The 15,264-nt window shown below is 41.5% G+C and overlaps 1 protein-coding gene across 2 annotated transcripts in view; it reads right to left on the bottom strand.

Annotated features, from left to right (window-relative positions):
• Nucleotides 1-504: 504 nt before the first annotated feature.
• The window catches only part of SEC11A (SEC11 homolog A, signal peptidase complex subunit), a 30,598-nt gene continuing 15,838 nt past the window's right edge, over nt 505-15,264 (bottom strand). Inside the window, exons 3-6 of one of the 2 annotated variants that reach the window (XM_005878474.2) lie at nt 13,827-13,976; nt 8,246-8,365; nt 1,509-1,566; nt 505-1,025 (exon numbers count right to left, since the gene is read on the bottom strand). In XM_005878474.2, coding sequence (XP_005878536.1) covers nt 975-1,025; nt 1,509-1,566; nt 8,246-8,365; nt 13,827-13,976 — 379 coding nt within the window. In that variant the 3' untranslated portion in view covers nt 505-974. Of the gene's footprint in view, nt 1,026-1,508; nt 1,567-7,457; nt 7,496-8,245; nt 8,366-13,826; nt 13,977-15,264 lie in introns of those variants that run through there. The other variant, XM_005878475.2, reaches the window with a different exon arrangement.

Below are 15,264 nucleotides of genomic sequence, written 5' to 3'. Positions count from 1 at the left end.
AAGAGGAAACATCTGGCTTTGCTTTCGATACTGGAAACCTTGTCTCCTAAGATTTGCAGAGCAAAGCCAGGAACTTAAGGTCCAGGCAAATCCTGGTTTAAAGGAGACGTGCTTGCCCTCCAGCACCTCCCTCCTCCCGCCTCCCGCCTCCAGGCAGATAGGGCTGCAAATGTGTCAAGTGTGGAAAAGGTTAGGAGTCTACAGCAGAGTGAGACTTTCTGGACCTTTAAGCAGCACTAGCTGGGTTTACACCCGACTGAGTCACACCCCGGTGAAGAATTTTGTGACTAAGAGACTTCCTATGAACGTCAGTGGCCACTCTGACATCACAAAAACAAAAAGAAACACAACAAACAAAGAAACAGTTGGTAGTGTGAGGACAATCTTCATAGCGCAAGGACTGGTCACATGGCAGCCTTTATCTCCCCAGGGGGCGCTGGGAACCAGAACTGAAAGGCAAACTGCAGAAAGCTTTCCCGACAAACACAAGTCAGGGATAAAGGGTTCAATATGCAAAGTCTTTTATTTAACATTTTAAAACGTTAAAACTTCCGACCACCTCCGTATGCGCCATTCCCATTAGAAGGAGGAACGGTGGCTTCAAACTCAGGCAGAGCTGCGTGTTCCTTACAGACTCTGTAGGCACTTTAGAAGTGAAGCTTGGCTTCAAAATACAAACACTGGGGGCTTTGGCTCAACCTTTTAATATAAAAAATCCACTGATGTACAAAAATGCGAAAGTGGGACAATGACAACATATGAAATCCTGTGATTGAGAGTCCCCTGGAGAGCGCCCAGTGGGGCACGCACACCTGCCCATACAGACTCTGGGTGGGAACATAAACGAATGCAAACCAGTGCTACCAGGAGGGGCCAGCATGTGTACGCGCCACTCCGCCAGCCACAGACCAACATCTACTGCAAACATCAGTAACACAAAGTACGGCACCTCCCAGGAACAGCAAGGCAGCTTCTTACTCACGATGAACCAGCACGAATAGGCCCAGCAGAAAGAGTACTGCATACTGGAAGAGAAACAGCCAGTCAGGGGAGCGTACGGGCTCTCGAGTCCTCAGACCTAACAAATAAACTGGCCTTTGTGACCAGAATACAACATTCAACTACCCAATTAGTCTTCTCTTTTAAGGGTCCATTTAATTAGTTCCCAAAATTGAGCAAAAGATCACATTTTTAATGAAACATAAAGTACATGATCTTTTTTTTAAGTCCTTATTGCTGAAAGTATTACAGACCTCTCTCCCCCGGTGACCTCTCCCAGCCCGCCCCTGGTCCCCACCCCAGGCCTTCACCCCCCAATTGTCTGTGTCCACGGGTTATGCATATATGCACACAAGTTCATTGGTTGATCTCTTCCCACCTGCCCTCCCTCCCCTGCCTTCCCTTTGAGGTTTGACGGTCTGTTCGATGCTTCTGTCTCTAATGAACAACAACAACAAAAAAACCCAAAAACAAAAATAGATCCAAAGACATAAAGTACAGGGTCTTACCTTAAACTTAGGATAGTCATTCATGAGGATTGTCACAATCCCAATATAAGGAACAAATCTAAACAAAGAAACAAAGAAAAAATTGATTGTCAAGAACTTCCTATGTAGTTATTATTTACTGAGCATTCTCAGTATCTTCCACAGAAAATTAATTTTCAGTTCACAGAGTCCATTTGTATATACCGTCGTCCTATAGATCCTTTCAACAGCCCAGTGATAGGGAAGTTAGGAACATGGCCATTCTATAGATGAGGAAACAGGTGGTCAGGCCCACGGCACGTGGCTCCTGCGCAGAACCAGTACCGGATCCGAGTCTTAGGCATCTATTTGGTGACTCTAATTCTACCTGCTGACTCAGTGCTGGGGGCTGGGTTGTCCTCATAACCTTTAGGGACTGTCAAAGTAGTTGGGGAGACAAGGTAAACACAGCCAGAACCTTACAAGGTACTTCATGCTAAGTGTCCGGAAAGTGAGTGTAAGAGCCCTCGTCCAGTACTTACGATTTCCTCACCTCTCCTTTATTAACCACCTGTAATCTGGCTTTGCCTCTCTTAATCCTGGAACTTTCTAGAACAGCTAAAATCACTGTATGCAGCAGACCAGTCTCAGCTCCAACTTTCCTTTATTCTGCAGCATTTGACTTTGATGACCACAAACTGATGTTTCTTTTCTTTTTTGTAAAATATATTTTATTGATTTTAGAGAGGAAGGGAGAGGGAGAGAGAGAAACATCAATGATGAGAGAGAATCATTGATTGGCTGCCTCCTGCACGCCCCCTACTGGGGATCAAGCCTGTAACCCAGGCATGTACCCTGGGCTGGAATCAAACCTGGGACCCTTCAGTCCACAGGCCAACGCTCTATCCATTGAGCCAAACTAGCTAGGGCAAGTTGATGTTCCTTAAAACCTAGACTTCCTCTTTCGGAATCACTGGAATAGCTTGTTAAAAATGCAGATCATGCCCAGTCGGTGTGGCTCAGTGGTTGAGCGTCGACCTATGAACCAGGAGGGTCATGGTTCGATTCCGGGTCAAGGCATATGCCCGGGTTGCAGGCTTGATCCCAGTAGGGGGTGTGCAGGAGGCAGCCAATCATTGACGTTTCTATCTCTCTCACTTCCTCTCTCTGAAATCAATGAAAACATTAAACAATGCAGATCATTGTATCTTTTCCAGATTTACTGAGTCGGAGCACCTCTGGAAGGTGGGCCCTAATGATGCCTCTGCACACCGAAGTACAAGAAGCATGCTCTAGCACATGACATGCATGGAACAGACATGTGGTGGCAAATATTATCCCCTTGGAGGGCCCACACTTTAGTTTCCACCCCTGGGACAACCTCTAAGAGCAGAAAATAACAGTCAGTACAGAATGGCACAGCTAAGCTAGGAGGGCAGAGAGAGGGTATCTGTATCTTATTTTTTAATATATTTTTTATTGATTTCAGAGAGATAGGAAGAGGGAAAGAGATAGAAACATCCATGATGAGAGAGAATCATGGACCGGCTGCCTCCTCCAAGTCTCCCACTGGGGATCGAGCCCACAACCCGGGCATGTGCCCCTGACCGGAATTGAACCTGGGACCTTTCAGTTCGCAGGCCGACCCTCTATCCACTGAGCCAAACCGGCTAGGGCGGTTCTCTGTATTTTTTAATGCACATTATTTTCTTTTTAATGTAACAACTCTTTAATGTAATCTCTTGTGTCTCATTTACAACACCTTCATGAAAGCAACAGCTCTCCGTAAAGGTAAATCACCTAATTTAAGAATGTAAAGGCAAATGCCTGATGGTAAAATGCAGATTAAAAGCAATGAAAGCATCTGCGATTTCTATGAAGACAGTATCAGGCTGCTAATTCTAATCTGAAGATCAGTCAGCAACCATTCTCATGGGTAGATATTTCCGCTGTTACCTCCTTACAATAATACTGATGCTCAAACCACCACAACCTGTGGCTTCCAGTAATCACATAGTCTTGCCTGGGAGTTTTCCATGGACACATTCTTTCCCCTAAGGTTGGTTTCTCTTTGCTACCCTGAGTGAAATGGAAGCACCTTGATCTTTGGGAGTCATATAACCAAACATAAGATAGCCTATGACAGGCAGTCCGAAGTCAAACAAAGGACTTAATGATCCCTATCACTGTTTCCCTCCCTGGACAGAGACAGCAAAGAGTGCACAATGCTATCAGCAGTCACCTTCAATTCAAATCAGATGCGCTTTTTTCCTCCCTGCACAGATAAAGTCTGCTAAAGCAGAGTTGGTAAAAAGCAGGAGAAGGTTTAACATAACTAAACCAGATGCTACCCACGAGGCCACCTCCAACACCAGCCTGTGCCGAGTCACCATCTATAAGGCAGAGTGTAAAGATATGGAAGTCCCGGGTGCTGATCCCAGGAAGTAGCCTCAGAAGGAAGAAGTAGCTGCTGAGGTTGTGGCAGAAGATACTTTTGTCAGATGTTACAAGGGATCTATATCTGGGAAGTCTGGACCACCATAGCTGACTTAAAAGGATTCACTGTTGCTACCCCAAAATGATCTGTTTCAAGTTAAGTATAGAGTATATTTCAAAAGCCTCATCCATGAAACTGAGTTCAGCCAATAGAGAGCTCAATTACTCTGTTCCTTCCTTATATTTTTATTCCTCTTTTCTTTTATATTTTTATTGATTTCAGAGAGGGAGGGAGAGGGAAAGAAATAGAAACATCAATGATGAGAAAGAATTGATCAGCTTCCTGCACGCCCCCTACTGGGGATTGAGACCACAACCTGAGCATATGCCCTTGACCAGAATCGAACCCAGGACCTTTCAGTCCGCAGGCTGACGCTCTATCTACTGAACCAAATCTGCTACGGCTATTCCTCTTTTCAATGTCAAGATCTCTCTATTCCCTGACCCACCAGCCTTCTCTCTTTCTCCTGTTGTTGTCAACTCTTCTTTGAGTAACAGGTCCTCTTGTGGTTTTCAACTCCCTCCCTGAATTTAGGAAGAATCACCCCTATTAAATACCTAGTTGGTTCAGTATTAATTTAATTTTCTTTTTTGTTAATCCTCACCCAACAATATTTTTCCCACTGATTTTTAGACAGAGTGGAAGGAAGGGAGAGAGACAAAGAGAGAGAAAAGAGAAAGATCAATGTGAAAGACACATTGATTGATTGTCTCCTGCACAGGGATCCAGCCTGCAACCGAGGCACATGCCCTTGATTGGAATTGAACCCAGGACCCTTCAGTTGGCAGGCCGACACTCTAACCACTGGGCCAAACTGGCTAAGGCTGGTTTCATTTTCTAAAATTGTTTTTACTACATGTTACAACATGAATGAACCTTGAAAACACTATGCTACGTGAAAGAAGCCAGATGTAAAAGACTGCCTAGTGTAAGATTAAGACTCTGTTTATATAAAATGTCCAGAACAGGCAAACCATAGAGACAGAAAGATTAGTGGTTGCCAGGGGCTGCAGGGAAAAGGGGATGGGGAGTGACTGCAAATGAGTACAGAGTTTTCCTTCTGGAAACGTTCTGGAATTAGACAGTGGTGATGGCTGTGCACACCTTGTGAATATAATGAAACCCAATGAATTGTACACTTTAAAATGATGAATTTTATACCTCAATATATGGATTATATCTCAACAACGTTTTTTAAACTTGTTTTATTTGGGCCTTGGGCTTGAAAGAGTAAAATTTTTTGTGTGCAGGCAGCTGTTTGAAAAAGGTATTGTTTTTAATGCATGAAGACATTTGTACCACAGTTACAGAATGATCTGCGAGAAAGCTCTAGCCTCAAGGTCTGGTACAGTGTGACTCTGAAATATCAGTTTAGGGTTTTATAAACACAATTTCCACAGAAGGAGGTGACATGCCCCCGTAAGTGTCAAGGTAAGTGGTGGCATAATCAGTGGAAAGTGAATTTGTGCAGTTAAGATCCTGTGCCCTGCTGTTCATGCCCAGCTGTTCATGCCTCCGGAAAGTTACTTACTTCAGAGAGTACCGGGCTATTTCATTTTTTTTTTTAAATTAAAGCCACAGAGAGGTCTGTATCTTCAATGTTGGAATTTTTGCAATAACACAGTGTATAGTTCAGACAGGGTGATGCATCTTTTATGCAAACAGGGGCCCAAGTGAGCAAACAGAGCTGCATTAAGCACCTAATGATGAAGACCCAGATGAAGGAACACTGTCATACTCGTAGGAGTACAAATAAGACGCTGTGGCAAAATTTATCAAAAGCCTTACGCGTCACCTCTGAGAACTGACTGAAGAAATGACCGGGCAGAAGCACTGAAATATATGTAACAAGAATGCTCATCCTGCCCTGACAGGTTTGGCTCAGTGGATAGAGCGTCGGCCTGCGGACTGAAGGGTCCCAGGTTCAATTCCAGTCAAGGGCATATAGTACCTTGGTTGTGGGCACATCCCCAGTAGGGGGCGTGCAGGAGGCAGCTGATCGATGTTTCTCTCTCATCGATGTTTCTAACTCTCTATCCCTCTCCCTTCCACTCTGTAAAAAATCAATAAAATAAAAAAATAAAAAAGAATGCTCATCCTAACATCGTTCATAATTTTTAAAAATGGGAAAAAAAATCAAAGCGTCTAACAGCAGGAGACTGTCTAACTAAAAATGTGGTCTATCCACAGAGGAAAACCATACAGCTTTGAAAATGATGATATGGGAATAAATTTTTATTTGTAAAGATACTGATAATTCTGGGGGATGAAAAAAGGTTATAAACTGTGGCCATTCTTTGCCTGTACACAAACTGTTTTCAGTATGCGTGCACGCGTGTGAGTGTGTGTGCGCGCGCACACACACACTCAGATCTACCTCTTTATACATAAAGGCTAAAAAATATATATCAAAAAGTTAAATATTTATGGAGGGGGAGCAGAAGAAAAGTGACTTTGCTTTTTGATGACTATTTTTTCCTTATGTTTCTACATGAATCTGAAAACAAAAAGACTCAAAGAGGTTGATGAGTCTGAATAACCATAATAGCAGCGTCTTGGGAACAGAGAGACGGGGACAATGATTGCTCAGGAACACGGATGATCCTATGTGGATGGTAAAGGTACGTCTGGCTCTCCATGGGAATGAAGCTCCCGGGAACTGGCGGCATGCGCAGAAAGCCCCCAGCACTGCAGGTGCTTATTCTGATGAGATCTCTCTTCCCCAAACTGAGCAACCTCACGCTGCAACTGTGGCAGCTCTCACTTAATAACTCGCACTTAATTCTCTCTGGGACCCGAGCTCCTCAGCGTGGTGGCCCGTTCAACAGAGCAGCGATTTTCAAGTGGTGTGCTGCAAGAATTTTAAAAACATGCAATACCTGATTATTTAGTCAGAGGCATTGATCTCTTTGCCCTTAGACTGTCAAATAAAAAAATGACAACAGGCAACAATTCATCCCTTGTGAATGAGTCAAAATTATACCTATTTTTTGTCAGATTGGCAAGAAATATGATGTATTTTTGGGTGTGCCGCAGAATTCTATCGATTCGTTTGTGTGTGCCGTGAGGTGGAAAGGTTGAAAATCGCTGCGCTAGAGGAACCACTCTGAGTTCACACTGTCCGGCCCAGGTGAGAGGAGCAGGTGCTCTCACAGGTCAGAGTGTCACGTGGCCTCTGAACACTTCGAGCCAGCAGCTACCCGTCTCAGAGCTGTGATGCCTGTGATTCGGGTGCGATGGTTGAGAAAGTGGGCTCCGAGGTCATCGGCCACTTACCACCAGGTGACCTCAGACAAGCAACCAACTCGCCTGTTTCCTCATCTACAGAATGGAAATGTTAGGGTCGTTCTGAGGTTAAAAAAAGGTAATACTTGCAAAGCACTTAGAATGAATCGCTGGCATATAGTAAGCCCTAAGAAATGTCAGTTATTGTTAATATTATTAAAAACATGAAGGTAGTTACAATCCCATACTTCCTCATACCAATCACTTACAATTCCTGTCCTCCACTGATTTGTTCTCCTGTTAAAATCTGAAATAAACAGGCTTAATATAACTTGTAAATTTCATTTGACCTCAATAATTTCAAGACCAGAAATAAAACAGTATGGTGTAAATTAATATGAACAAGTTAATTTAGATGAACGCTTTAAGATGCTGATTCAGTAAATACTTAAAAAATGTAAGTTTCATGAAGCGGGATTAAAACTGCTGGGGATCCCCAGAGCCCAGCAGAGTACAAACATCAGAGTCCATGGGTGGTGCCCAATAACATTTCTTGACTGGATTAAACAAATGAATTTTTAACACCGACACTCCAATTCGTCATCTCATCACTAATATTCTATTCTTTTACTGTTTCCCTTTCCGCCCTTCCGGTGCAGTATACCAGAAGCTTTATTTTTTAAAAATATATTTCTTTATTGATTTCAGAGAGGAAGGAAGAGGGAGAGAGAGATAGAAACATCAATGATGAGAGAATCATGGATCGGCTGCCTCCTGCACGCCCCCTACTGGGGATCGAGCCTGCAACCCAGGCATGTGCCCTTGGCCAGAATCGAACCTGAGACCCTTCAGTCCGCAGGCCGACGCTCTATCCACTGAGCAAAACTGGCCAGGGCTACCCAAAGCTTTAGAGCATTTAATTAGCCCACCTTTTCAGAGGATACAAGGTGATTTGACAGAACCAGGACCCAACCATTATGTCAATTGTGTAGGATCAGTGATATGATTGAGGGGGCCAGGTTTCAAGAGACGTGAAAAGTGCTCCCTCTATACTTACCCCCTCGCTCTCCCCACAACATCTTTTTTCTCTAGCCAATGTTGTCCTTGTTTATAGAGGCCTCGGTCATCAACCGCATTATTGTCTCCTTTGGTCAAAAACTTGATATGTCCATTTTGCCTTAAAAGAATAAGAGAAAACCAAGTCATCAAATACCTCGATGTCATTTCAAAGCATAAAATTTGCTCTTGTTAACCAAAAATTCCTGTGGAACTGTGGTATTTTAATCACCATTCCCAAGATCAAAAAGAATTATTTATTTAGCTAAAAGGATGTTTATAGCCACGTAGTTTATAATAGGGTAAAACTGGAAACAAGCTAAAAGTTTAACATTCAGGAGTTGAAATACTAAACAAGCATTAAGGACAATGTTACAGAAGACTATTTAATGCATTGACGATCATACAAACTGTATTAAGTGAAGAAAAGATTATAAAATAGTATATGCACAATAATCTCATTTTTATATTAAAACAAAGACAAACCACTAATATTTTTGAAATACACAGAGCAAAGGAACACATTAAACTACCCTACAGGCAAAATGAAGGTTATGTAAAACAGAATGACCCAGTTTCTTTAACCAATAAATTGCAAAGAACAAAATGTTGGAAAAGGAATTTACATATTAAATAAAAGACACTATAAAGCCATATCGACCAATTTCAACGGAGGACCTTTATCTGAATCTGGATTCAAACTGTTAAAAAAGCTCACTGATTATATTTCACAAACATTTACTAAAATATTTACCTATGACATGACGTGATATCTATGATTTGATTCAAAATGCAGGACAGGGGAAAAAGTGTTAGTGTGGGTGGGGCAGAATTAGCCATAAATTAATAATTATTGGGTCCTAGCTAGTTTGGCTCAGTGGATAGAGTCCTGGGTTCGATTCCAGTCAAGGGCACATGCCCAGGTTGCTCCATCCTCACTAGGGGGCATGCAGGAGGCAGCCGATCAATGATTCTCATCATTGATGTTTCTCTCTCTCCCTCTTCCTCTCTGAAATCAATAAAACTGTATTTTAAAAAAATAATTATTGGGACTGGGTAACAGGCTTTTGGGAGTTCACTGTACTGTTTCGTCTACTTTTATGCACGTTAGAAATTCTCCATATTAAAAAAAAAAGAGCAAAAATAACAGTATCTTACTTAATCAGAAACTTACTAGTTTAATTCTTCTAAAGAACCATGCGGGCCTGGCTGGTGTGGCTCAACTGTTGAGCATTGACCTATGAACCATGAGTCATAGTTCGATCCCCAGCAGATGGCCTGCAGGAGGCAGCCAATCAATGATTCTCTCATCATTTATGTTTCTCTCTCTCTCTCCCTCTCCGAAATCAATAAAAATATATTAAAATAAAATAAACCATGAGGTTTCTAGTAACTTTACATTTTAACTGAAAGCAAAGTACATTTTATAGTTGATAAAAACCATCTTAAAATTAGTTCAAGTGAGTCTGGGTTAGCCACCATACTAGAAAGAAGAAAATTAGCTCCAGACTCCTACTGACTAGTATTCACTGAGATGCTAAGCCAAAAACTGGCTCACTAGACACTAAATCTGCAGATGAAACTAAATTGGGAGGCGTTGCAAACACCAAAAACAGCGAGGTGCAAACAGTCACATTAAAAATGAGGTTCCAATAAGAAAAAATGCAAATGTATGCAGAGAAAAATAACGTGCAGCTGACAACTCCGTAAAGGAAAGAACGTCTGAAAAATGCTGGCGGGTAAGAGGACCGGTGCCAAGAGGGGCGAGCTGCAAGCGTGGACGCCAGGAGCCGTAGGAAGCGAGTCAGTTCAACCATGAAGATAGCAACAACACCGGGGCAGAAAAGTAAAACCAAATAGGAGAGGATGATTGGGACACGGGAGACTTCCCAGGAAGGGAAAGGGATGCTATGGGAGATGTGGGTTATTTCCAAATAGTTGATTTACCAAGCAACCCACCAAGCAGACCCAATCTCCTCCGCCTCTGCCCGCTGCCCCGACACAGTCGGGTGAGACCACTATAGCTGCTCGCAAAAGGAAGGTCTCCTTCATCTACTTAACGGTGTAACGAATGTTCTCTGGTGGCAACCAGCTCCTATTAGACAGACTCCAGTACCTCACAACTCACAGGCCCAAAATACTGGCCGACGATACATTAATATCAAACTTTCCCCTTGCTAGTACAGGGACCAAATATTTAACATTATCCACCTCTAAGGAGTGCAACACACTTACAATTTAATTTAACCATCATAATACTGCGATGGTAGGAAGGAGGAAATAATCACTTCATAGAAAGTTAAAGATAAACTATGCAATGTGGCCCTAGCTGGTTTGGCTCAGTGGACAGAGCGTTGGCCTGTGGACTGAGGGGTCTCAGGTTCGATTCCGGTCAAGGGCACATGCCCAAGCTGTAGGCTCAATCCCCAGTGCAGGGCGTGCAGGAGGCAGCTGATCTCTCATCACTGATGTTTCTGTCTCTCCCTTTCCCTTCCTCTCTGAAATCAATAAAAATATATTAAAAAACAAAACAAAAAACTATGCAGTGTGCTTATAAAACAAAAAGAGGTTTACTCCGAATTTAACATTATCTCTGGGTGCTAGGATTACATGTGATTTTGTTTTCTGTATTTTTTCAATTTACACAGCATCATGTATAACAATACACATGTAATAAGAATGTTCATAAGATGGAGATACATGGCCGAAACTGGTTTGGCTCAGTGGATAGAGCGTCAGCCTGCGGACTGAAAGGTCCCAGGTTCGATTCCGGTCAAGGGCATGTACCTGGGTTGCGGGCACATCCCCAGTAGGAGATGTGCAGGAGGCAGCTGATCGATGTTTCTCACTCATCGATGTTTCTAACTCTCTATCTCTCTCCCTTCCTCTCTGTAAAAAATCAATAAAATATATTAAAAAAAAAAAAAGATGGAGATACATGAAAAAAGAGCTTTATATGCTATTCAGATTTGCAAAGGCACCTTACAGAAGAAGCAGGTGGGGGAGGAAGGGAGGAATAAATAGAAGAGAGAGGTCAGTTGAACAATTCCTACCTCTAGTCTTCTTAAAGCTCAGGATGTTATTGCTTCTGAAAGAAATGAACAACAGTGCAAAAACCAGCCTGAAAACACCCAGGACAGACTGACTACACAAGACTTAATCCATTGTGTTTGTCATTGGGTCCTATATTTAAGAACAATGCCGCTACCATTAAATCAGATGATTATTACAACCAGGTATTTTAGTCTCTGTGAAACAAAGGAGGAAATGGGAAACTTTAGAATATTAATAGCATCTGCTTTTTAAACAGTCATGCAAGTTGAAGGCATCTCAAGAGTCTGAAAGAAATCACCAAACCGCACAGATTACACAGTATGACACATCGTAAAATATTCAAAAATATGATAAAAATTACTTTTAAGGCCGGCAAGTGTGGCTCAGTGGTTCAGTGTCAACCTATGAACTAGAGGTCACAGTTGGATTCCCAGTCAGGACACATGCCTGGATTGTGGGCTCCATCCCCAGTGGGGGGCGTGCAGGAAGCAGCTGATCCATGATTCTCTCTCATCATTGATGTTTCTCTCTCCCTCTCCCTTCCATTCTGAAATCAATAAAAAATAGTGGTTTTTTTTAATTACTTTTAAAATTTAAGGAATCTGTAGTTGATATAACATCTGTCAATGAACTTGCCCTGAAACAAGATGAACTGTTTTAAAATTTAAAAACTCACTGGAAAAAGGAGACATATGTAATATTATATGTAATACTTTAAACAACAAAGAATGAAAAACAAAAACAAACAAAAAAGTCACTGGATTTCAAAGGATCACATATAAAAATGGACAGTATTTGCTCTACCCAAAGCAGGGCCATGGTCTAAATCAGTGGTTCCCAAACTTATTTGGCCTACCGCCCCCTTTCCAGAAAAAATATTACTCAGCCCCTGGAAATTAATTTTTTTAAAATTTTAATAGCAGTTACTCATCGCCCCCAAATGCACCTGTGGCCATCACCGCCCCCCCTGGATCGCTGCAGCGCCCACTTTGGGAATCACTGGTCTAAATTGATTTTCTCTGACAAACTCTGGGGAAAGTTGGTTCAGCTTTGTCCACAACAGGCAGTGCTGAGAACAAACACCCCAAACTCAATCGAAGAATCTGGAAAATGCTACCCATTCTGAATAAACCTTTGCAATTCCAAAATAAATTCCAAAAAAATGTAGTTAGCCCTTCCTTGTTAACAATAGAATGCCATTTAAAAATTATCTCTTTCAAAATATATACTCGATTCTGAAAAAAGAGCAGTCAGATCTTTATTCTATAGTGAAGAAAACTCTTCTAAACTGGGATGTTTATGGGGATTTGCAAAAATCAACAACCGACAGTTGCCTCGTCTTTAGGTGGAGAAGATAAACTATGCTGGAGGTGGTCGAACAGGAATATTTATTTAGGGCTCCCTCATACTCAAGAACCTACATGACCCCCACCATTTCACTTCCCCTCTGTGCATCCTCCAGGACACCTGCTTTTTCCTTCATTTCTTTCCTTCCTACCCTTCTCAAAAAGTTTTCCTGAACTAGAAATACCACAGATTTGAAGGCTTAGAACTCAGAGACCTCATAAAGCACTTTCCTAAAACTTTCTATATTACAGATCAAGAATCTGAAACCCAGAGGTGAAGTATTTGCTCATTCTTAGGCTCCCCCTCAACCCCACGTGACTCTAAAGGTTTAACATACGTCCTTTTTAATTCAAAAATGCAAGTATCTACATTTAAAAGAGCAACTTCGATTTTAGAAATTTTCTATGGAATTTGGAAAAGTTGGTATATTTACTCTTATTTGAAATGTCTGTTAGACTACCTTAAAATTTTTTTTTTTTTAAAGATTGGGGCTTCCTCATTGATTATATCAGAAGATTCTATTTGGGGTTAACCTTTATGTCATATGGGGGAGGGGGTTATGTACATCACATACACACACACACGGGTTATGTACATCACACACACACACACACACACACACACACACACACACACACAGAATAACAGTACACTGTTCTTGTGGCCTTTGTCTACCATGTGGACAACTGATGTCACAAAAAATGACAGCTGTGTTCCTCTATCCCCTCCGAGGCTTAGGGACCGTTCCGGAAGACAGGGGCATGTGAGATTATAAGAGCTGATCATGAGGGGTGGAGTGTTAGGCAAAACGATTTCTGGTGCTTGATGAGACTGATGCCATTTTAAGCAAGTTGCTCATAGTGACCGCCAGGCCCGTATCATCTGAAAGGAATGTTCTTATGTAGACAAATAGGCCCATTAAGCTGTTTACTGCTTTGAAATATACAGGGCTACTGATCTGGTTGGGAACCAAGAAAAACCTCCAGGGAAAGAAAGGAATTAATAAGTAACAATCTCGTTTTCAAATATTCACCAAGCCTGCAGACATTCATAAAAATGAATTGAAAGAAGGACCTAGGAGTTTCCACCCTGTTTTAAACCTTAAGGCTATCAAAATTAAATACCGTAAACACCAAAAGATAAAAATATTTTAAAACAAAAAATATATAGTTTGCACATACTTTTCATGAATCTTCAAGACTCGATGGACTATAGGAATCTCTCTTCCTTCTATTCTAAAAACAACAATTTCTCCCACTCGTATGGGATCTTCCACTCGATTTGTTAGGAAGAGAAGGTCTCCTCTATGAAATGCAGGTTCCATGCTGCCACTGGGAGGGACAGAAGAATACAGCAAAGAGGAAGTCAGAGGTTAAATTTCCTTTAAAAAATTAGATATTCAACAAAATAATCTCAAGTATCACCTTTGAAAGATACCCAATACCTTAACAAATATATTGACGACATAAATGCATATCGTTCTGAAAATATGGTTTCCTCAGACTAAGGAGTTATACTAAAGGTTTCTTTAGTTGTTAGCATTTATTAACTACTTCCATTTCAAGCATTACTATTCAGAGGAGCTTAAATCTTTGAAAAGGGCAATGCTACTGATTCTTTAACCTTTTAAAATTTCAAGTGACAAACAGAATGAGCTTTATAATCACGGCTCTTATCCTCACTTCTTCTGAAAACAATAAACATATTCAAATATTCAAATGAGAACTTCTCCTGCCATTTATAAAGTTACAGACCAAGATGACCTTATGATTTCAAACCACGAAGAAGGAAGAGCTCAAGTCAAAGAACAGTCAGCTCCAGAGATAATGCTTGTGTTATCAATTTTATTTATTTTAAAAAGAAAAACAAGAGAGAAGACCAAGGACAAGAGAAGAGATTTTTGCCTTAGAATTTCAGAAATGAGCAAAGCATTAATTTCCACAGAGGAAAAACTCATCTCTCACCAAGTGCTTCAAAGGTCCTAAGATATGTGCATTCATAAGGAACCTTTTCTTTCTATGAGGAAGAAGGCAATCAGTATTATTTTCAGAAACTCAAGCTCCAGTTTGCAATAATAATAGACTTAGTAAGAAGAAAATGAATAGACAGGGGATAAAAATCAAGAAAGTGTTCTCTGTTTGAAGACTCTGGACTCTCTACATAAGGAGACTGGCTGAGGCTTAGGGAGGCCTGAAGTTACACATCAAGGCAATAAAGGAGAGATCTGAACCAAGGGAGTCCAATGAAATCCACTCTCACTGTGCCGAACTGCCTTCGAGCCGCTCTAGAATTTTAAGCACAAAGTATCACAATAATATTTGCATTTAAGAACCATCACTTCAGAAGCTTTGGATATACAGAAGTCATTCAAATATTTATTGAATTAATAAGTAGAATGGCCCTGACCGGTTTGGCTCAGTGGACAGAGCGTCGGCCTGCGGACTGAAGGGTCCCGGGTTCGATTCCGGTCAAGGGCATGTACCTTGGTTGCGGGCACATCCCCAGTGGGAGGTGTGCAGGAGGCAGCTGATCAATGTTTCTCTCTCATTGATGTTTCTACCTCTCTATCCCTCTCCCTTCCTCTCTGTAAAAAATCAATAAAATATATTTAAAAAAAAA

This window comes from Myotis brandtii, unplaced genomic scaffold (assembly GCF_000412655.1).
Source record: "Myotis brandtii unplaced genomic scaffold, ASM41265v1 scaffold561, whole genome shotgun sequence".
Taxonomy (NCBI): Eukaryota; Metazoa; Chordata; class Mammalia; order Chiroptera; family Vespertilionidae; genus Myotis; species Myotis brandtii.
This window is presented reverse-complemented; position numbering and strand designations above follow the sequence as displayed.